We start from the raw sequence: 24,173 nt of genomic DNA on the forward strand, positions 1-24,173 counted from the left end.
TGTGTGTGTGTGCCGGTGTATGTGTGTGTGTGTGCCGGTGTGTGTGTGTGTGTGTGTGCCGGTGTGTGTGTGTGCTGGTGTGTGTGTGTGTGTGTGTGTGTGCGCGCGCGCGCGCTTAACTTCTGTGTAAGCAAGAACCGAAGTAGGTTGTTTGAAAATCAGATGGGTTGAATATAGTACAAGTCTTACAAACACATCCCTGCTCCCTGTCTTGACACGAAATAGTAATACTCAAAGCAATACTTAGCATGCTCCTGATATAATTTTATTGTCAAAGCAACAAGGTAGGTTTAATTACTAAATATTACTTCATATGGTTAGACAAATGAAAAACAGTGGTGTGACCCTTGGTGCTGCATTAGTTCTGATATTTATTACATGTCTGTGTTATAGTTCTAGAATGTATGTATTCCATCTTAGAGAGCGAAATTTCAAAGAGAACATTTGGTACTGAATATTTTATATAGGAATCTACTCATTCCAAAAAATTAGCTTATAGACATTAGATCTATTAGAATTAAAAGTTAAATTGAAATTTTATCTATTTGTAGCAAACCGATATGGTCAGTGGGACATTAAGAAAATTTATAAAGTAAAATTTGCTTTTAGAACATTAGTAGAAATATATTTAATTTGCCATGAATATAGATTAGCCTAACAAATAAACAGTCCAGTGGAATTTGTAAAATGCCAAAAATTACTATATAGCATTTAAAAAGTTTCCAAAAAATAACAGCATGAAATAACTCTTGATCCATTTATTAATTTCATAAGGAATAAGCACAGCAGGTGACAGTGACCTGCAAATGATTGCTTTGTGAGCACAGTACAAAGAAGTGCATGTATGGAGAGGAAGATAACTAAAACCATATCTTCATAAATTTCATGGTCATATACACAAATACCAGTATCTTATTAGTATTTTCAGCAAGGTAATCACATTGGAAAATCTTATAGAAGAATACACTAAATTTTTTTTTAAATCTTTGGAGTTTGATTTCTTATAATAATTTTTATCAGTAACAATAAAAATAATGATTGCTTTAAAATAAATAGGATATTACTAATCTGAAACCTAGATCAGTAAATTCACGATGCTTTCTTTTGACATCTTTTAACGTGTGGTACAGTGTGGCATTCACGTTCCCCTTTCTTCTGCTGGTGACCATGGGCTTAGGTACACAAGGCAGAGCTTTGGCTCCATTTCTCCTAGTAGCACTCACAAATAGATCAGGTCAGCGCTAAAGGGTTCTAGAGGCTTTATCCTATTCAGAAGTAATAAGCCATGTTCCAATTCTTTTATAAGGACACGATTTATCAAGGCATACATTTCCCCTCATTTATTTTCCATTGCTCATCCTCTGCACCAGCCATGCCCAGCTGAAGAGAGCAATACCACTTACCCGCACTACTCACAGAACATCGATCAAGTGGCTTATTTTAAAACAAGACTATAAATGGGAGTTAGGAATCTCTTTTTAGAAGAAAAAAAAATTACCCTTGATACCTTCCTCTAAACCTCTCAGTAGATTCTAATTTTAATGAGAACATAAAAGACTCTGCCTCCTCAACAGCACTCTCCATCCATATCCCTTAGGCATCTGGTGAGTACTTCCACCTTCAGCAAAGGTCTGCGCATTGAATCTGGTCTCCTTATTTTCCTTGCATGAGAGTCGTAAAGTCACCCATCCCCTTAGTTTTACTCCAAGCTCTCTTGGAAATGTTTTCTTTATATGACTTTAGATTTATTTTTTGAATCTTCTCTTGAATGCTGATGTAATGAAAAGTCCTTTTCCTGCCTACACAATCTGTTCTTAGCTTCCTGGTAGACTCTCAGTTTTTCATACTAATGATCATCATAGACCTATTTGGAGATGCATATTTGTCTACGTGAATGACTACATACAATCATTTTCATCTGGTCTTCACAGGATAGAATTCTCAAAGGAGAAAACTATATTTATTATTTCTTTATTATTCTATTACTGTCTGTATTCTGCACCTTGTATAGAGCACAGTATATTGGAGATAATAAATACATGGGGCCAGGTGGATTCATTCTAATTGTTCATTTAAGATAACCATATTCTTCCACTACTGGTCCTGTGAAGGTTCTATGCCCCAGTATAGGGGAATGCCAGGGCCAGGAAGTGAGATTGGGTGGGTTGGTGAACAGGAGGGAGGGGGAGGATATAGGGGGTTTTTCAGAGGTAATCGTTCATTTAAGATAACCATATTCTTCCACTACTGGTCCTGTGAAGGTTCTATGCCCCAGTATAGGGGAATGCCAGGGCCAGGAAGTGAGATTGGGTGGGTTGGTGAACAGGAGGGAGGGGGAGGATATAGGGGGTTTTTCAGAGGTAATCGTTCATTTAAGATAACCATATTCTTCCACTACTGGTCCTGTGAAGGTTCTATGCCCCAGTATAGGGGAATGCCAGGGCCAGGAAGTGAGATTGGGTGGGTTGGTGAACAGGAGGGAGGGGGAGGATATAGGGGGTTTTCAGAGGGGAAACCAGGAGAGGAGATAATATTTGAAACGTAAATAAAGAAAATATCTAATAAAAAATTAAAAATTACTGTTAGCCATGATTTTATATTACACACACATGTACATATGAAAGTGTGTGTATATATGTATGTATATGTTTTAATTATAGTTCATGGCTAAGGGAAAACTCCTATAGACTGATATACTTGAGTTAAAAAATTTCCATACTTCTAATTTTCAGTCTTTTAATATTTTTTATAGTTTTTAATGCATTTATGAATAGTTGTATACACAATATGCATATACTTTTATTCCTTTAATCTGAACACATTGTAAACTACTTGATCAGTTGCTTACACTTTAATATTTACTTTCTCTTTTTTATTTTTTAAGAAACAATAGAATACCAAGTGCAATAATTTAAATACATTTATAAGTAAAGACATATCTTTTGAGGTAGGCCCATTTATCAGGCTGGTAATAAATGTAGCATACTAATTTAGAGAAGAGTGAAAGCAAATTATCGGGTAGGATATGCCAGTTTGGCTTGTTTAATTTATCTTAGGACCAGATGTAGAGAAAATTGTAGTTAAAGAGTTTCAGGGAGAGTATTTCCTTCTTATCACGTGAAGAACCAGGGAGAAGTTGCATGGTTTGCACAACTGACGACTTTGCCAAGCAACCTCAGCTGTCAATAAAAGACAAACGACACAGTTGTATTCACAGAATGGAATGTTGTTTCAATATTTTAGAAATTTAAATCCATGTTTTACAGTTTTAAAGGTGTAACATTTTAATATTTTTAATACTTCTGGATGAATTTAGACATAACTTATTACCCACTCCACACTCCCAAGCAAAGAAATCCCTCGATTTGAATTCCAGCAGATACATTAAGCTACCTGTTGCCCAAGATAAAAGGAGTCCTTCCAGAAAGTTTCACTTCAGTGACTTGTGCTGTATTAAGGAAAGGATTAAGCCTTTTTAAATCCCTTCTGGACCTATTTACGACATGAAGATTTAGAACATAAGCTGCTTTATTATAGCTCTGAGATAAGCCTTAAATATGCAGCAATTTTCCATGCAGCATATAAATCAACTCCCTGACACGAAAAGTTGCTGAATCCTTAACAGAAGTAGCACAAGAAAAGGAGTCTGCCTTTCAGAATAACTATACCCCCTTATGTACTTTTGTAAACTTAAATTCAACTATATAATATATGATTTTGTTATTATTTTCTCTAAACTTCGAAAAAAGACTCCTGTACCTGTAGGGTATCACCTCAGTCAAAATAAAGAGTAAAAGACTTCCTACGATAATCCAAGAAAAAAGATTCATACTGTTTAAGAGATGAACATAAATATGAATACTATCTTCAGAACATTTTCCAGTTTAGGGGACTAGGAGAGTGGCTTTGGCTAAATCCTGCAGTTTTCCAAAACGTTTTAATTTTTTAACAAATAGGTGAGAATATCAGAAGTAATCAAGCTGCAATAAGAAATTCAAGATAGGGAAAATTTCAATATGGAAAGCACAAGTCAACACAAAACCAACAGAAAAAGCCAACAACAACAACAACAAAATAGGTCTAGAACTAAATTACTAATCACTAAGTATTTGGTATCTGTTGAGTGAGTTTAGCTGGTAAAAAAGAGATTGTGTCACATTTAATAGTGTGTATTTCTCTCAGTAGACAATGGGACCCTGGTTAGTAAATGTTTTTACACGACGTCTCTGGCTTTGATTTATTTAACTGTATTTTTATATCTATTGGTGTGATGGTATCAGATCCCCTGGAACTGGAGTTAGAGACAGTTGTGAGCTGCCATGTGGGTGCTAGGAAATGAACCCGGGTCCTCTGGTTGAGCATCCAGGGCTTTTAACACACTGAGCCATTTCTTTAGCCTCCCTCTGGCTTTGATTTTAAAAAGAAGAAGAAAAAAATATGGTATACAGGACCCTCCACCTGTGGGTCATGACCCTCAAAGACCATCAAAGGAAAAAAAAAACCATGTTTTACATTCCAACTCACTAAAGTTATGAAGAAACAAAGAAAATAATTTTATGGATGGCTCTCTACAACGTGAGGAACTGTATTAAAAGGTCACAGCGTCAGGAAGATTGAGGATTTTGGGCTTTTTTTTTTTAATGTGTATTAGGATTAGAATTAGAGTCCTGTGCATGTTAGATGGGCACTCTGTGACCAGTCTATATCCCTAGTCCAAAATGTAGGGAGAAATGTAAAGCTGGCTTAAGTGTCTGCTGTAGCTGTTCAGGAGACTGATGGTCGATGATGGTGGGTCAGAGAAAATGCTGAAGACCTACTGAAGGCATGTAGCCAATAAAACCCGGAGATGTATCCAGTCAGAAGAGCAGTCTCATGATTGACATGTCTGGGTGTAACAAGAAGGTGGGGATACTATTTCAGAGACAAAGGATGCTCAGATGGAGGAAATGTGAGTGGAAACATGGCAAGTTGAACTTCAGGTGCCAAAGAGAAACTCAAAGATATCTTAGTGGACTGCTCCTTCAGCATCAAGAGGTGAGCTTGATTTCAAGGAATTATTAGACAATTTCTAGTAAAAGCAGTAATTGTAGCTGTAACAGTACCTAGTTCATATAAAAACCATAAGGTTCAAAATCACAATGGAGGAGAATTTAGGATACTAATGATTAAAAATGGATACAGAAGAATGAATGGACATTTAACAACAGTAACAATAGATGTTAAATAGAATTTAGAAAGATTAGAAATATCAGAATAACTCAAGAAATGATACCAAATAACTCAGTTGCCATATGGGACTTTATGCTATTTCCCAGCTTTTACACAACAAAGGAAGCAATCAGGCAAAGTACAGACTCAGCTTATAGAATGGGAGGACATCTATTCCAACTATACATCTAACAGGAAACAAACATGGAGAATGTGCACAGGACTTCAAAAACTAAGTGCCAGGTGTGAGAGATGACTGGGTTGTTAAGACCACTGACTGCTCTTTCAGAGGACCACAGGGTTGATTTCTAAACCCCACATGACAGCTAGCTACCCTTTGAACTCCTGTCCTATGAAATCCAATGTGCTCCACATGCATCCAGGCAAAACACTCATATAAGTAAAGAACAATATGGAAATTTAAAATATAAAATACCAAAATAGGAGTCACCCAATCAATAAGCAGACTAATCAACTGGACAGTTTTTTTTTAAAGAAAAAATAATAAAGCAAAAATAGTCAATACAGCCCGGTGTGGTGGTGCATGCCTTTAATCCCAGCACTCGGAGGCAGAGGCAGGAGGATTTCTGAGTTCGAGGCCAGACTGGTCTATAGAGTGAGTTCTAGGACAGCCAGGGCTATACAGAGAAATTCTGTGAGATACCATCTGACTCTGGTCAGAAAAATATCATGATCATCATCAACAAACGCTGACAAGGGTAAGGGTAAGATGTAATTAGTCCATAGCAACTACTATAGTTACCATGGAAACAAGTATGGAAGCTTCTTACAGAAACTAGTAGAACTATAATGTAACTCAGCTACACCACACCTAGGTATATATTTGAATGATTCTAAGTCATCATACCATAGATGCATTTACACAACCATGTTTAGGTGGCACTATCCTGATAGCCAACCTAGACTAGATGTTAACCAACAGGTAGTAGGTCAAGACATTCTAGAACAGAGTTTTATTTAGCTGTAAAGAAAACCAAAATCATTACATGTGTAGAAAAATGAATGGAACTGGAGATCATTGTGACAAGAGAAATGACCCAAGCTCAAAAGACAAATACCATGTGTTCTTTCATGCAAAATCTCGATTTAAGTTTACCTGTGTGTGTAGGACGTGATTGCAGAAAGTGATTGAGAGAGGAGATAACAGGGCTAATATGAAGTTGTGAGGAGAAGAGAAGAGAGTTACTGAACATATGACTCCTGAAAGCAGAAGATGGAACAATTCCTGGAATATAGGGGACCAGAAAGAGGAGAGGAAGAGGGACAGAAGTGAACATCATGAGAAGGGAATAAGAATGAAATATAATATCATGTCATGATGATTAAAAATATGGTCCCTAAGCACGAATGTATGACAGCATGAATATCAGCAAAAATTAACATTTCAAGTGTGAGGGTTTGGACATCAATAGAAGAATCTTGTCAATACAAGAACTTAAATAGTTTACGAATTGAGTATCATATTAGTCATTATTGGTTTTAGATAGACTAATTTTGATATAAAGGTGGGGATGGGATTTCATCCAGTGAGTTGAAAGGTGATTCATAACTGAAGAGGCTGAAAGAGTGCACAAGAGTGCTCTGGAAATGAGAAGACAGATGATAAGACATCCAGGAGAGGACAGGATTTTACACTGAAGGAAGAACATATGTACTTTCTTCTGATACCTGCTGCTAAGTCAGGACACATATAAATGCAGAACACTTGTAAAGCAAACAGGACTTAAAAACAATAAGCTCTTCTTCTATACTATACCAGGACATGGGGATGGGAGCAAAGAATCAAAGAGACATGATAATGATAACCTTTCATCTGACTCCTGGTTACTTTAAAACTTCTGGCTACCTTTTCACTGACCCTGAGGAGAAGACCTTGCTCCCACTGTATGCTGCATCTTGTCTAGCAGATTCCTCATTAGGCTTGATTTGCTCAAAGTCAGCTATGCACATATTTACCAATTCTCTCCACCTACTAGATTCAACCTACTAGGTCAAGTAGAAAACAATTTGTATGACTGGATACAAGTTCATAATTTAAAAATCAGTTGCTAATAAAAGCTAATGGTCACAAAGGTTGCCATCCTGAAAAAAAAATAACTCTACAAACTATAAAAGGCAGATCTGCTGAGCATGTGAAACTTTACTGTAACTAATGCATAAATTCAATGTTTAGTATATGGGATGCAATGCTTATTACATGGGATAATAATGCTTATTATATGGGGTATGACACAATACCTTTGGGAGGGTGGTCTGGGCCATTCAGTGCTCCCTGAATGGCTGCTTGAGCAGCAGAGTTCTGGGCCTTCAACATTTCAATGGTTTCCCGCAGTTCTATAAGCTCAGATTCCTGTGGAATGAGCAGAATTTGGAAGTTTAATGTCTAGAATAAACAAAACACCTTTGCTTATAGTTTTTTGTTAAATGCACTTGATATCGTGTAGCCCTAAACTCCTGAAGGAGTTGTACACTTGGCTGATTTTGTCAAATTGTATCTAAGTTTTTGTTAGCTTAAGAAGGAATATTTACGAATCCTATCCTAATAAAAGTAATTTCAATAGTCCATAATCCTTAAAAAGGGAAAGCACAAAGCTGATCCCTTCAAAGCAATGTAAGATGAATTATCACTTATTTTTGCATTAGCAATGCTAATGTTGGATATTTAACATCAGTATTTCAACATTGTACTTTTTTGTATATTTCACTGTCTAGATACTCCAATTTTAGATTTTGTTTGAAATGCCTTGTACTCTGAAAAATTGATTATCTGTATTGAATCGTAAATTGTTGCTCTTGTTCTAAACTCGGTTCTTTGAACTGCCACCTTGATATGTTTCTATGGCATACTAATTCACCTTAGCGTTTTGATATTTTTTTCATGCATCAGTGAACAGAAACATATGCAATGAAAAGCCCTTAGATGTTACATAATAAAGAATGTTGGTGTACTTTCTCAGTGTCTCCAAGAGTAAAGGGAGAAAGCTACGTCATTTCATTGCATAAAATTTCATGGCTGTACATACTGGAATGTCTGGTAATCCTTAACCTAGGTAGATACTGCAATATCTGGAAATGACAGAGGAAGTTAGAATAAATACATTCTTGGTGTCTCATATTTGTGTACCCTCTCTTTTTCTGAGAAAGAGTTTCTCTTGTTGCTAAGGCAACAATACAACAGCCCAGCCTCCCCAGTGCTGAAATTATAGTCATGAACATCATGCTCTATTTTATATGTATATTTTCTTTACCATCTCATATATTCCTGATAGATACTGGTTAGATTTAAAAATAAACTCTTGAGTACTTTAACAGTTAATAAATAAAAACTGCATAAGGAAAATTAGAAGGAAATTATTAAATTCATACATGGATTTTCAAATAATTCATTGTAAGTAATCACTTGTCATAAAGGAAACATCATATTGTAGACAATTTGTAACCTGGTTCATTGTAATTACTTAGTCTCCCCAACTTCTGTATCATGTCCCTTGCCCAATTAACACAGGCAATTTTACTAAAACTTAATGTTTCCACTTGAAACCCCTGAGAGATAAAGTATTTACTTGAAATGGATTCATATAATTTAAAAATTAATTTTATAACCAGTGCTTAGGTGAGTGTTAAATTTTAATTAAAGTCAGACTTTCATCCTTGGGCTTGGAATCAATGATGCTTATACCGCAGATTTTAAAAATCTGCTAAAATATTTGGCTCTGGCTTTACAGGAAGAAATGGAAATAAGTTCATATGCAAATATCTAATAATTGAGCTTAATTTTGAGCTGGCTGAGTTATTTAAGTGTCAAAGCTTTAATCTCTTCTAGAGAAGTACTTCTACAAACTTTTTTCTTTTCTTTTCTTCCTTTTTTTTTTTTGGACAAAATTTCTCTATCAAACCCTGACTGTCCTGGAACTATCGCTATAGATCAGGCTAGCCTTGAACTCAAAGAGATCCCTCTGCCTCCAAAATGCCAGGATTAAAGATGTGCAACACCATGTCCCTTTTTTTGCTATAAATTTATACAGGTGATTAAGAGCAGGATTTTTGTTGGGTGTGGTGGCACACGCCTTTAATCCCAGCACTCGGGAGGCAGAGGCAGGAAGATTTCTGAGTTTGAGACCAGCCTGGTCTACAAAATGAGTTCCAGGATAGCCAGGGCTATACAGAGAAACCCTGTCTCGAAAAACCAAAAAAAAAAAAAAGATCAGAATATTCATAGAATGTTGTATTTTATAACATCGCATTATGGCCAAAGTCTACGTGGATTGACACAATCATTCAAATCTACACTCACTATTCATTACATCTGCAAAATCTTATAAATGAAATCCTTAGTTTGTCATTCATGCTACATCCATGACCTTCCTGAGAAGTTTATAGGACATTTACTTTTTGCCAAATATTATTTCCCTTACAAGCCAAAATGAAATATTCCTATGTTTGTAAACTTTTTCCCTATCAGAAAAAAAATTAAAAGAGGTCCCTTATATACCATTTCATATAATATCTTATGTAGTTGTTAGGGGATCATTCTTTCCAATTGATTTATGATTCAGTAAATACTCCAGTGATTGTATGAAAAGTTTTGGTCTACACTCAATAGAAGTATTTCTTCTTTGAAGAACAAAACTTCAACTTTAATATTCATGCCTTTGGTTGTATAATAGGCTGGGTTTTTTTTTTTTTTTTTTTTTTTTTTTTGTTCAACTAGGGAGCAAGAGTTCTATATAAAAATATCAAAACCTTCAAAGCCTATTATAAATAGAAAGTCTCAGCATGGCTAAGTAAATAGAAATATTTTCATTGGGTATCAAGGAAATCAAGGTTCCCTTTTCTTCCTTAGTAATAGAACAGAAATGAACATAAAACATTTTAAGTATTTGACTAAGATATAGAAATTTCCCAATATTATTCTAGTCTTTATTGTTTTGTTTCATTGGAGTTGGCTATCAAAAATATTGTCAAGCTATGTTTTATATCTGTAATGCATTGAAATTGCAATGTTGCTTTCAAAGAGATATATCCTCTTTTATCTGTCTGTCTAATATATCCATCCATCCATCCATCCATCCATCCATCCATCCATCCATCCATCTATCCACCCATCCATCCATCCCCCCACCCACTCATATACCTACCCACCTGCCCACCTACATACCTACCTGCCTGCCTATCTATTTATTTAGCTGTCTCATGGTGATAAGTTTGGGTAAGGACTGTGGTCAATAATGAATTACAAAGATAGTTATCTACAAATCATAAAATAATGTGAAATAACTTCAGATAGTCTGTATTTTGTTGTGGTTAACAGAAAATACTTAAGTCTAGGACTAAGTATTTTAGTATACTAAGACTGTTAAGACTTCATGAAAATATTTATACCATAGAGATAACTGTTCAGTTTGCCATGCAACATAGTCGTTCAGACTTCCCTTTCTCTCTTCAAACATATAAGAGAATGCAGTTCTACCCAAGTGCACAAAGATTCTTAAGAATTAAGGAATCAGATCTTTTTTTTGTTTGTTTGTTTGTTTGTTTGTTTTGTTTTTCGAGGCAGGGTTTCTCTGTTTCCTTGGCTGTCCTGGAACTCACTCTGTAGACCAGGCTGGCCTCGAACTCAGAAATCCACCAGCCTCTGCCTCCCGAGTGCTGGGATTAAAGGCGTGCGCCACCACGCCCGGCTAGGAATCAGATCTTATTTTATTGTTACTACCTAATTCCTGTAATGTACTCCAGAAATGAAGCCCTGACTCCTGTAGATGGTGTAAGTGTCTACGTTTCTGTGTTTTCTAGCTTGGTTTTTTAAAAACCATCTTGATGAACTTCATATCTCTTTGGATGGTTGTCATTACATCATACATGCTAAACAAATTATAAAAATTGTACTGGAAATGCTTCAAAACAAGGAAATTGAGTATTTGCTCCATACAAGCCTTTTTGGTGTTCTTTCTCAACCCAATTTCCTAGCTCTATTTGATCTCTTTCAAATTTTCTCATTAGTAAAGTTCCATTAACCCTCCTACAAGCTTGACAACAAATCTTGTGAACCAACTGAACCTTTCAGAAAGGTTCTTTAATGTGACACTAAATTTGTCTTTAATTCCTATTGATGCCACTCGGTTAATCTCACACTGCTCTGATGTGGTTCCCTTGAGAACATTTCTCTCTCCCCAGCCTTGTGTGCATTTGCCTCAAAAATCTTGCTATTACTGTTTCTTACCAAAAGACCCTGCCATGTTTACTGCATCTAAATTCAAACGAAAGAGCCTCACCCAATCTTTATGTTTTTAAAATTAAAGACTCGTATTCATTTTATGCTGTGAAACTTTAAGAGTTATATTGTCAGGTTCTAGAGATACATTTTTATAAACAGTTCTAGATGGAAAAATTCTGTGCATAAAATATGTAAAGACAAAGCAGACTTTATCTTTAGTTTTCTGTGTTGAGTTCAAATATTTGGCACTAAATATCCCCAATTTCCAAGATTAAAATTCTGGGTCATCTATGTCATTTACCCAGGTGACAATGACTTTAGAGTAGCATAGCTGTCAATACCCCAAACCCATCATTCATAGAAGATAGTTTTCTATCTTTCAGTGACCTCTAACAAGACTAGTTTAGCACACCTTAATACCTGTGTTCTAATGATTTGATTTCAATGTCTACAAACAACTAATTTAATCATCTTTGGAATTTTTTTTCCAAAATATTAGGGAATATTACAATAGCAAATTTGAACAAGATCTCACAATTCTATTAAGTTTCACATGCCCCAAACTAAGTATTTGCAGAAGTTTTTCCATATTAATGATTGTATCACAGCCTTCCTTAGTTAATATTTTGTGAGAAAATTAGGCCTCTTACATTGCCTTGAAGGACATCTTTTATCAATGAGTTGAGTGACACCTGTCATCAGTGCTTGAGTGACACTTCCCATCAATACTTGAGTGACACCTCCCATCAATACTTGAGTGACACCTCCCCTCATTCTTTTTGCTGCTTATGCTGCTTTGTTTTCATGAAATGTTACCTAGAATTTCCCTTGAATTATTCTGCTTTATCCTCTCGAAGCTGAAGAGCTAAGATGACCCAGTTTAAACCTGCTGAAAATACTCATGGCTTTGTAGGGCTACATCTCCAGTAAAGCCATAGTTTTCTGCCTCCTGAGTTATTTTTATAAATATTTTCTGCTTTCTTGGCTATAAGTACATAAAAACAGTATTCTGGCATAAACATTTGGCAAAAGAATTAGAGTTGTTTGGCATCTGGAAAAAAGAAAAATTATTAGGCTACTATCCAAGGCAGTTATTTTGGTGAATCAATTGAAATATCAGTTCTACATACTTTTAATACCATGTGATTTCTAAAAGCACCCAATAAAGCTAGAACATGATTTGAATAATTGTTTAGTTTTTATATTTCTTAAGTATGTAACCAAGCATATGTATCAACCTTGGTTTTTGGTTCTTCATGTAGAAGCTTCAATTCTTATTTTTCCATCATCTCACCTTCAGTATGACTTTGTTCAGTAGAGTTCGATACACTGGTGACTCATGTTTTACTTATATATTTGTGAACCTTATTAAAATTATGTATTTACTTAAATGTAGAAGTACTCTGTCTACATGTACACCTACATGCCAGAAGAGGTTATCAGATCTCTTTGTCGATGGTCATGAGCCACCATGTAATTGCTGGGGATTGAATTCAGTACCTCCAGAAGATCACCCAGTGTTCTTAACTACTGAACCATCTCACCCCCACCAGCCCACATGTATATGTATATGTATATGTATATGTATATGTATATGTATATACTTATTATCATTTGTTACATATCAGAATTAAAATTCCAGGTAAAATATATTCATTAATAAGATGTATACACATGATGGCTATTAAAATCAATATGGATCTTATGTCTATATGAACCTATTTCTGTAGGAATATTTCATATATGAAGAGTGAATACCTCAAAATATCCTATCAATAATCTAACATTCTAATGCAGGAGGAACATCCATGTTCTTTCTAGAGTTTATATTCTAGCAGATACCTATATCTATAGATACCGATAGGGATAGCCAAACAACCTATCTTTCTATGTTTTAATCCATACATTTTTTTTCTTCTTAGAGCTTCAGTATAAATTTGGTAAAAGACTAATGGGCAAATGTACCTTGGAACTCTAGGGACGTAGATTAAGAATACAGTTCTTTCTTGAGGCTTTTGCTCACGATTGTTGGATCACCAGAGAGCAAAATACCCTTTTTATCTTCGTTCCCTGAAGAAATATCTTTCTTGAAATATGATTAAATGTTTTGCCCTCAGCTTTTAGAAAAATGTCTAAGTGAACAATGTGTTTTGTCTTTTGTTACTCTGTGACCCCAATTTAAGAACCTTGCAATACATTTATCCTTAAATCCTGGGCCAAGACATTAGTCTGTTTAATCTAAATTACAGTCTTCTGGTCAGACAAAGAGAACAAAAACCACCAAGAAATCCCCCTTTGTCCCTCAGCTTCCTTAAAACCTGGTTCAGTTTAGGGCTGTGTCATGTGGTTTAGATAACTTGTTATATTCATTCACCTGCTGCTTTGAATCCGTTTCTGGTACCGAATTGTGCTATAGTACAAATCATTTTATAGATCTCTTCAAAGGAAAACATCAATACACAAAATTGAGGTACATAAATAATTACTAATGTTTGTGTCTCTGTACAGTTCTGAACTGAAGAATTACCTTTTGTTTAGTTAAAAATAGCAAAGACAATTTCACACATGATATTTCTGGACAATTTAAAGAACTATGGTGATGTTATTTTAAGGATATTTTATATATAATGACAGAATTTCATGTAGGAAAGAGTTATATTTCAAGTATTTATATATAGATTATCCCCAGATATTATAAGTTAACAGAACTGTGAAATCTTAAATAATTCTATAAAGAAAATTTACTTGCACTCATATAAAAGATATAAAAGAAATATGAAGGGATTGCCAGTTGTCACTGTTAACTTTACTCTCTTCAAGGTAACACAACCGTTGCCAACCATCGTTTTCAAAAATATATGTGACATTAGCTAGGTGTGAAATAGTTTATATTACTTCTTTGTTCACTTTTGCACAGGTATATGTGCCTCTGCATGTGTGTGCACATCTGGTGTGTATAGTTATGTATGCATGTGCACATGTCTGGGTGGAGTTTGAGGTTGATGTTGATTATCTTTATGTATTTGGGGGGTCTCTTGATTAACCTGGATATGGTCTGCCAGCTCATTCTTGGAGCTGCCTGTTTCTGCCCCTCAGAGGAATTATAATGGGTTCTAATAGCCATGTGGCTCTCATGCTGCATTCTGCGGACCCTTTACTGTAGATCTCTCATTTGCCTGATGAAAGGTTTACCTAGCAATCTTCCCAGTCCCTTAGGATTTTTTAAAAGGAAAAAAAAAAGTACATTTCTTGATTGTCCCAGTAGATATGATGCAACCGTAACATTTTGCTTATTTTTAATGGTAATCCTACAAGGTGCTTATTATTGTTCTTGTCGCTGTGACCTTCAAAGATATGAATTGTTAAAAGGGAATAGTTAGAACCATCTAATGGCTAAAGCAGTGAATTTGAGGTTAAGCTTTCTCAAGATTAAACAAATTCTTAAAGAAACATAGCCAGAATTCATCTTCAAGGTTTTTGGTTCCAATGCCATTAGATATTCTTTCCTGCTTGGCTACTTAAAGGGCTTTATATTCCTGTTTGCTGGGCTCTTATGGTAGACAGTGATGTATCAATCCACAATAAAGAGGAAAAAGAGAAAGGATAAAAGGAAGAAAAGGAGGAGGTAAGAGGAGAGAGAAGATAGGGGAAAGGAGAAAGGAGAGGGGGCAGGAAAGGACACAAGAAATCAGAAGGGAAGAGAACAGTTTATGAGTTCAGAGAGGTTTCTAGACATCCCACTTTGAAGAACTTGGGCCATATATCATCATGGGCAGCAGTCTAAGAAAGACCTAGAATAAGCTAGAGGACTATTTTCTGGTTGTATTAGTTCATTTATACGAGAATATTAGATTATCTCCTTTTAAATTCATCAGTTAATGTATTTTCTAAAAACAAGTTTTATATACTTATACAACATGGTAATACAATACCTTGCAAAACCTAAACTCAAACCTGAAGCTATATATCTAGATAGATAAAGGCACAAGCTGTAAATCTTTTCGAACATAGATCTGTTTGGGAATCACATGAATACAAAGACATCTGCGCACACTCTATACATATGTAGCCTTTCTAAAGTCTTCCCATGAATTTCGGAGACAATACCAGTTACTTCCAACAATGCATGAAGGTCAAGGACACTGCAGTATCAATGGAGAAGAAAACTGGTCTTGCTAGGACAGTGGTCAATCTCTTTCTTGATAGAGTAGAACATTTAAATGTATTTGTCCCTAAGAGTTCTTTTCTGTTTCTAGTATTCTTTATTTCATACTATAAAATCCTTCATATGGATTATAAGTTTTTGATTTAACTGAAGTAATGTTGCTTCCAATAGAAGCAGCATCACAGATGCCAACTCATTTTTATGCAAAAATAAATATCATAGCTGGTGTAGTCTGATGTCTCTCCTTTGGAGTTTCAGTGACTTTTCTGGCTTCTTTCTTTGTGTCTCAGCTTACACCCATGGTTTACTACTAGGCTTATGGACAATGCATTTGTGAACATTCTCTCAAAGGACAATTTTTGTTAACGACATAACAAGAATTTGAATTCTCCTATATAAAGTCTTCTTTAGCATGTGGTATCCTTTTATATTCTTTGGCATGTGGTATCCTTTTATAGTTGCAATTAAAAGTAAACAGGCACACCTGTATGACAGAAGTTTGTGTGCATTTGTGTTTCTGTTCCAATATGGACAATATGATCATGCCTTTAAATTAAAATTGGAAAAGAAAAGGCACCATATTCTCCTCGTTCCAGGTTAGCACAGAAGGGATGCTCTGTAATGTTATTTTTCAGGCCCTAAGACCTATCTGTTATTTAGCATTGTCCAAAGTAAACTATATCCTTGCAAGCCTCACTGGCAACTGCTGGCCATACCTTTTGTTCCGCTGTCATGGTTAGACTTTGCAAACGGCCAGTCATATTCCCTAAACTCTTTTCAAAAGCTGCTACAAGGTGAGCCTGAAAGGAAAAAAAAATAGAAGAAAGATGGTTAAAATGTGTCAGAATCTCATGTGGATAAGATCAAGCCCCTTCATTTTAAAAAGTGCTTAGTTTCAGCTGTTCCACCATTTTCTGCCATGTGACCATCACAGCCATTTCCCAGGGGAGATGCCCCTTTAACACATATCTGCATTTCCCACTTCTAAACTTCGGTTTCCTAAACTCAAGCGTTTCAGTCTTTTGACATTTAATGTGAACTGGCCTTCCAAAAGGGGATGGTATTTTGCAAATAACAACACCTTCTGACTTGCACATCACGCAGTGATCTGACACCCAAAATACCGAACAAATTTCCCAGCTGCCAAGTTTTCAGAAAGAAAGAGCCCAAAAGGAGGTCACTGAAATCGTCCGTGGACAAGTGCTCCTCATTTTTTATCTTCCATGATGACCTTTGAAGATATTGTTAGCTCTTCTATTGTTCGGATGTTCTCCTTCAAGTGTCAGACATCTGCTGACAGCTAGAACACTATCTTTTCTCTTTTGCTACTTACAAAGAACTGCCTGGGAAAGAGTTGTCTTCACTCTAAAATCTCTGTAATAAAAGAATGTTTCCAGCCACCCACAACTTTCGATGTCCTTCAATTTAAGGAATAAGAGCTGGCCAGCAGAAATGCATATGGTCAAATTCAACATTAATCTTTGATGGATTGAGGGATTTTATTTTAAATTTTAGAGAAGTACATATATTGTAATATATAACCATCACACTTATGATTTGGAATGGTTGATGGTACAGCTGTAAACTAGGTCATTTCCTACTGTGTTCAACAGCATGGCGTACAAATTCTCAGTATGAAGAGGTGTCTCATTCATTCCTGTGACTTCAGGGACAACTGCAGGCATACTATCTCATACTAATATAATTTGTTCTACCCCTAAAGGGATCTAAAGATTGAGTATTTTCTAATCTTCACATGTAACCAACAAGATCTGGATAGAACCTGATCAATTCTTGTCAAACTTTTTGACAAAAGTCTGATCTTTTGTTTGTTTGTTTGTTTGTTTGTTTGTTTCGCAGAAGGCAAAGTTGCTCTAGAGGGGGCTGAAAGGGTGAGGTGCCTCCTATCAAATGGGTAATGAAAATCTCCTAAAGAATCAGGGTTCTGATGCTTATTAGCACGGGCACCTTCACTCCTGAGGCTCATCAACGAGCTGCTCTTCACTAACACTACAGTATGGGAAAGCAGTGATAGGGAACACTGGCAAACATCAACCCTCGGTGGATGCTCTTTTTGTCTTCATCCGGTACTGGGGTCTTTCCTTAGATTGCTTCTATGCTGGCTGGTTTCTTGATACATTTTACATCCAAGTTTGTATTCCTAAGCACTATGTTTTAATCTGACCAATTTTAAAGAACCCAAGTATTATCATATAGCTTTCACGACTTTTTCTTTTTAATATTACATTAGAAAATAACCCTTTTTCTTTGTGAATTCACAGTTTATTTGCCCATGATGGCCCTTTGTATTGATTACAATTTTGTCTTTTCAAAGCTGTGACGAAAGGATGGACCATCTAGTGATTGCCATATGCAGGGATCCATCCCATAATCAGCTTCCAAACGCTGACACCATTGCATACACTAGCAAGATTTTGCTGAAAGGACCCAGATATAGCTGTCTCTTGTGAGACTATGCCGGGGCCTAGCAAACACAGAAGTGGATGATCACAGTCAGCTATTGGATGGATCACACAGCCCCCAATGGAGGAGCTAGAGAAATTAGCCAAGGAGCTAAAGGGAACTGCAACCCTATAGGTGGAACAACAATATGAACTAACCAGTACCCCGGAGCTCTTGACTCTAGCTGCATATGTATCAAAAGATGGCCTAGTCGGCCATCACTGCAAAGAGAGGCCCATTGGACTTGCAAACTTTATATGCCCCAGTACAGGGGAACACCAGGGCCAAAAAGGGGGAGTGGGTGGGTAGGGGATTAGGGGGGGTGGGTATGGGGGACTTTTGGGATAGCATTGAAAATGTAAACGAGGAAATACCTAATAAAAAATAAATTAAAAAAAATAATCCCACAAGGAGGTCCATAAAACAAGGTGTCAAATCCTAAAACTAGGCTTGTCCCATGTCCCACATAGGGAACACATTTGGAAGAAAAGACTTCTATTTGATTTAGAAAATAATTCTGAACACTGTGATATTTTACTTCTTAAAAAGTAGAGAAAGCAAATGTTTAATTATTGGGCTGTGGGGCCTTTAATGGATACATTTAAAGAAAATGATTTTATAATTATTATATATTAGGTCAATTTAATAGGAATTTAAAATATGAAATGTTATAAAGAATAGATCATGTGCATAAAATATATTGATTATATCGTGTAGCACTAAGAAATGATAAAATATTTAACATTAAAATATTGTGTTGGCTAGTCTACATCAACTTGACATAAGCCAGAGTCTTCTGAAAGGAGGGAAACTCAAGTAAGAAGATGCCTGTGTAAGATCTGGCAGACAACAGGTCTGTAGTACATTTTCTTAATTGGTGATTGAAGAGGAAGGCCCAAGTCCCTGAGCTGGTGGTCCAGGGTTCTATAAAAAAGCAGGTTGAGCAAGCCATGAGGAGCAATCCAGTAAGCAGCACCCCTCCATGGCCTCTGCATCAACTACTGCCTCAGGTTCCTGCTTGTTTGACTTCCTGTCCTAACTGCCTTCAATGGTGAACAGCAATATGAATATGTGAGCCAATTAAACCCTTTCCTCCCCAACTTGCTTTTTGGTGTTTCACTGAAGCAACCCTACCTAAGATAAATATAAATGTCTAATCTCTATAAATTTGCTTTTTTTTCTTACTATTTTTTCATTAAAGGCCTAATAATTGGCTGTTAAATATCATTTTGATTCATGTTATTTCCAGTGGAAAATATAAAGTTAACATTGTATTAAAAAACTATCATTTTATATTTACATCTTCTTGGTTTAGTTTATGAGATTAACTTTGTAAACTCAAAAGCAATGACTGTTAAATTTCTCACTAAATACAAAGAATGAGAGGAACAAAGTGGTAAAGGGGAACTTTCTTTTTTATCAATGATCATTTTTTTATTACCCTGTATGTGAAACTTTGTAACTTTTAGGAAAAAAAATAGAATTTTCACGGTGATGGCAGAGGTTATAGGATTGTAACTGTTTTTAGCAGTTGCATATTTTCCAAAATAGAGTACAATGTATTAATATGAGATTAGTACAGAGTCTTGTGAGAGGAAGCCTGGCCAGGCACTAAAACCGAGATGCTTAACTGATGGTTAGGAAGAGATGCTTTTTATAACGGGCATGGAATTATACTGTATAATGCGATTCACACAAAGAAAATGACTGTGATTTTAACAGCAAGATAAAATGCTATTATATATAAAGACTACATTGCACATATTGCCATAAAATGAAATAACGGTTCGTTATATATAGATCTAAATGTATATAATGCATTATGCATTTAAGGATTGCATTTGAGAAGTATAGTTGAAGTAAGTTCTAGTCTTAATCATATACAAAGCATTGTAGTTCTCTGCTACTGTACAGAATCTCTAAACGGTGTTTGCTACAGTTACTAGGTGCAGATAGTACAAGGAAATTGAGAAAAAAGCAGAGGAAACAGCTGGATGATACATGAAAATACATTGTAAAGAGCAAATGAATGGAGCACAATCTCAAAAAATATTGGAGCTAAGAAACGTTTAGTTAAAAATATTTATTTCCCGAAGACAAAATGACCTTTTGTTTCATTACACACTCCCTTGGGAGTGCCTTTGAAAAATGTCAGCCACAGTGGGTTTTGTTTCACGTTTCAGAATTTTCTGAGGGCCGAGACTTGTCATGCCCAAGAAGGAAATAGAGAGAAAGAGGAAGCATCCATCCTATTTGGCATGAATATGTGGGAGAGAGTTCCCGAGGAATCTGGCTTATACATGCGACCCTGTGCATCATCTCAGAGCTGGCAGGGACCTTGCTTTGCTTTCTTCTATTTGCTGGAGGGATAATGACTCAGAGGAGACCAAGAGAGAGCATTTGCCATAGGGACCTTGCTCTCTTCTGAGCTGCTCTAGCAGAATAAGCTTTCTTTACAGTCCCTTGTGGCTCAGTGCAACTGTTTTCAGAGCAAGCCTGTAAGGAGTGAAGGCCTATTGTGTGACTGCTGCACAGGCTGGAACTTTATTCTGCTCATCAAATGAGAAGAGTGCCCACTGGGATACCTTCCTGATTTATCACTCTGCTCCATCGAACAGTCACAGAACAAGTTGAAAAAGATTTATTAATGTCAAGTCCCAGCATGGAACACACAAATCACAAAAATGAAGTTAATCAAGCGATGTCATTAGGATCTAACATGGGTGGTCATAGATTCAGAGGAAGTGAATGTTTCTTAATGATTCTTAATTGAAAAATGCTCATCAAAACCTGTGTCTGGGAAGGATGCAGACTACACATTCATATAACAAACCTCCCTGTGGATTTCTCCATATTAAACCAAACACAAAGTTTACTTACTATCTGAATAAGTTAATAAGTAACTAGTAACATAGCTTGGAGTTCAGGTCATAGGCTATATGACTTTTAATTAAAAGATCTGTCTTTATTTACAGATAGAAATTGAAAAAACAAAACAAAACAACAATAACAAAGCTAAACCAAACGAAAAAAACCTCTAGGACTGGATGTAGCTCAGGCCATAAGATGTTTGCCTGGCGTATCCATCCGGAGTACCACAAAAGCAGACAGAGATACAGCAATGAACCGTGATCACCACAGGTGGATGAACTGGTTACTGAGACTTCCTCACTGAAGATAAATGCAATCCAGTGTGCCTGTGGCTTTTATACTGATCCTTGTCCTCTGCGAACAAGTTCAGAAACTAAGCAGTTCTGTAGCCCTACAGCTAGAGCACAAAATTTACAATTGTCTCAAAACTATCTCTTTAATAGTTAAAGTTAGAGAATCACAGTGGATTAAAAAAAAACGTTATTTTCTAGCAAGAAAAATAGGGATGTATTCTAATTGTTAGGCATCTCCTAACAAGCTTTAAGAACAGTAATAGTCTATCTCACATCAATATCATTTCCCTCGAGTTAAAACGAAATGTTAACTCAGACACAGAGCTAAAAATCAATTCACTGTGAGTGAAGTGACTTATTTCCTGTGGATTCATATCACAAGGTCATACACTATGGTCCTGCACCTGTTCAGTTTTGATATGCCATGTTTTGTCTAGGAGGGAAAAAAATCTCCTTGGAGGAGCAAAGATGCAACAGTGGTAAGAGATGGAGAAGTCCAAAGCCACCCAGCAGGAGTGAGCTAAGAAGATAGAGGGCATATGGCAGCGTCGCAGGGGTTTTGACACCTGCTGCAGTGCCTCTCACATATTGCTCCTTAGGACTGGGCACATTGCCACATGCTCTCCTGTGTCATCGCTGCGCTATGCCAAATCCTCCTGAGAGTGGGGAAAGACATTCAATAGAAAAAGGTTAATGTAATTGGTAGTCTTTGTTGTTTCTGTTTTCACAAATGTAAGTTGCTTTTGTGCCAGCAAATGTGAATTCTTCTAAGCTGCTCGAAGAAGGCAGCCAACGTATTTTGAGAGAGCTGCCTTTAATGTACAATGGAGCCAAACCATCATTTTTTAGATTCGAGTTATTTGATTTTAGACTATATTATAGGCTCCATGAATTGCTGAAAGAGACAGGGCATGAGAATATTATGTCTTCCAAAGTCAAATATCGACAGCCCTTATTAAAGTTTGGCTTAGGAAAATTTCCTGCATGTGAAATGGAGAAAGTAAGAAGAGAGGTAACATTTGTAATCCTTATTTTAGTTTGTAATTTTCTAATATAGGCACTGTCTGTTGTTGTTTGTTTTGCTTTGTTTTACCATGCTGTCACTCATCCATTTGGATTTGTAGTCTATTAGTGAGTGGGAAGAAAGTTTCACCTTCATATGAATTCTCCTTTCCAGTACCTTACATCGCATAACTATGGACGCTTCAACTTTGTTGATAAGACCATTCCCTCTAATGAGGCAAAACTTTGTTCGGATGTCTTTAAACAATAAAAGGCAACTTACATTTGCTGACAGCTGAGACGTGAGGGTAGCAACTTTCTCCTGGGAGGCAACCAGTTCTCTCCGTAGCTTATGGATTTGCTGTGCAATTAAAAAGTCCAATATACTCAATGAGCCATTAAAGCGAAGGCTTTATTACAAGAAACTAAGTATAGCAAACACAGATGACTCACTAACAACTCCTTAAAGAGAGGTGGATGCCAGCTATATCATGGCTCACAAGTGCTACTTATGGAGAGAGGACTGAATTTCTAAAACTTCCATGTTGGGAAATAAAACCTGCTCATCAAACTATATAATTGGTTCACCTTGTAAGTCCTGTAGGACTCATGAAATGGTTCACTACCTCTGTGGATTCTGTCCCTTCTAAAACATTACTGTGATAAAAACTCAAGCATAAAATAACATTTTAAAATTCATAAACAACATCTACACACTTTTCTTGATTTTTTAATGCAATTGATTCACCTTGCAATTTTTCTGAAAATCTCAGATGCATAACACATGCATTTTAGTTTTCTATATTTTGTAAGACTTTTCAAAAGTATAGTATATGTTATAATATACAAAACCTTGATTTAAATACTCAATGAGTCAATATTTGAAAAATTTTTTCTTCTTGAGACAGGGTATTATCATGTAACCCAGGTTGTGCTCAAATATGTGATTATCTTGCCTCAGGTTCTAGAGTGCAGGAATTATAAGCAGGTATCACCATGCACAGTAAGAAATAATTTTATGGGATGGGACTTTAATGGAGAATAGATAATTCCTAGGTAATGTTTCCTAGCATGACCTATATTCACTGACTTAGCTCTCAGCAGAAATGTTTTGTAAGTATCCAAACTATAAAATAAGGGAGAATATAGGACACTTCACTAAAAGAGAAACACAACAAAACAAAGGTGAAGTGGTTTTCTTAATATGGAATTTCACTTTAATATCACAGATAAGTTAATATCATATCATATTTAGCATTTCAGTCCATCACATCTCATGTTACCAGGAATCACAAACAGTGATTAATATGGTAAACATTACAAGCATATGAAATTACTTCTGCAAGTATATTCCTGGTCTGAAGAGAATCTAGTCCTGTAGATGCCAAATATTCTACATTGATGCTTCCCTTAAAAACAGGTCTCTTATTCTTGGAGCTGGACAATTTGAATGCTTTCTGAGGGTGAAAAGACATTTTGGACAAGGGCCATTAAATGTATTTTCCCCTCCTATACAATACATTTTGTTTTAAGAAACAGTGATCAATATCAAGAGAAGTGAAAAAAAGGGGGTGATGTATATCTTGATGCAGAAATGGTGAAGGTTTATACAATTTCTCTGCATATGGCCACAAGAGAAAAGCAATCATCAATATCATCCAGCTACAAATCTTGTGATCTATAACAGTGACGGGCCTGTAAGACAGACTAATCCAATAGTGGCACAGATGCTATAGGAATAACCAACCACTTCTTAAAATTAGATCATAGAATCACCACTCCATCAGATGGAAGCCAGACCGGACACTGTTAAAATGGCCAAGAACCTGTGACTATCATGGGCCTAGGGCCATAATAATCATAACAATAAAACAGCCCCTAATGGCTATATTCATGTATTAGTCCCCTACTCAATCCTCATAAGAGAAGATTCCTG

At 36.1% G+C, this 24,173-nt stretch overlaps 1 protein-coding gene across 10 annotated transcripts in view; it reads right to left on the reverse strand.

The window, feature by feature from the left end:
* Nav3 (neuron navigator 3) overlaps positions 1-24,173 on the reverse strand; it is a 737,122-nt gene that overhangs the window by 37,335 nt on the left and 675,614 nt on the right. For all 10 annotated transcript variants that reach the window (XM_029482745.1, XM_029482744.1, XM_021173799.2 and 7 more), the window contains 3 exons: positions 22,521-22,598; positions 16,325-16,408; positions 7,468-7,579 (listed from right to left, as the gene is read on the reverse strand). In XM_029482745.1, coding sequence (XP_029338605.1) covers positions 7,468-7,579; positions 16,325-16,408; positions 22,521-22,598 — 274 coding nt within the window. The remainder of the gene's footprint in view (positions 1-7,467; positions 7,580-16,324; positions 16,409-22,520; positions 22,599-24,173) is intronic.

This window comes from Mus caroli, chromosome 10 (assembly GCF_900094665.2).
Source record: "Mus caroli chromosome 10, CAROLI_EIJ_v1.1, whole genome shotgun sequence".
Taxonomy (NCBI): Eukaryota; Metazoa; Chordata; class Mammalia; order Rodentia; family Muridae; genus Mus; species Mus caroli.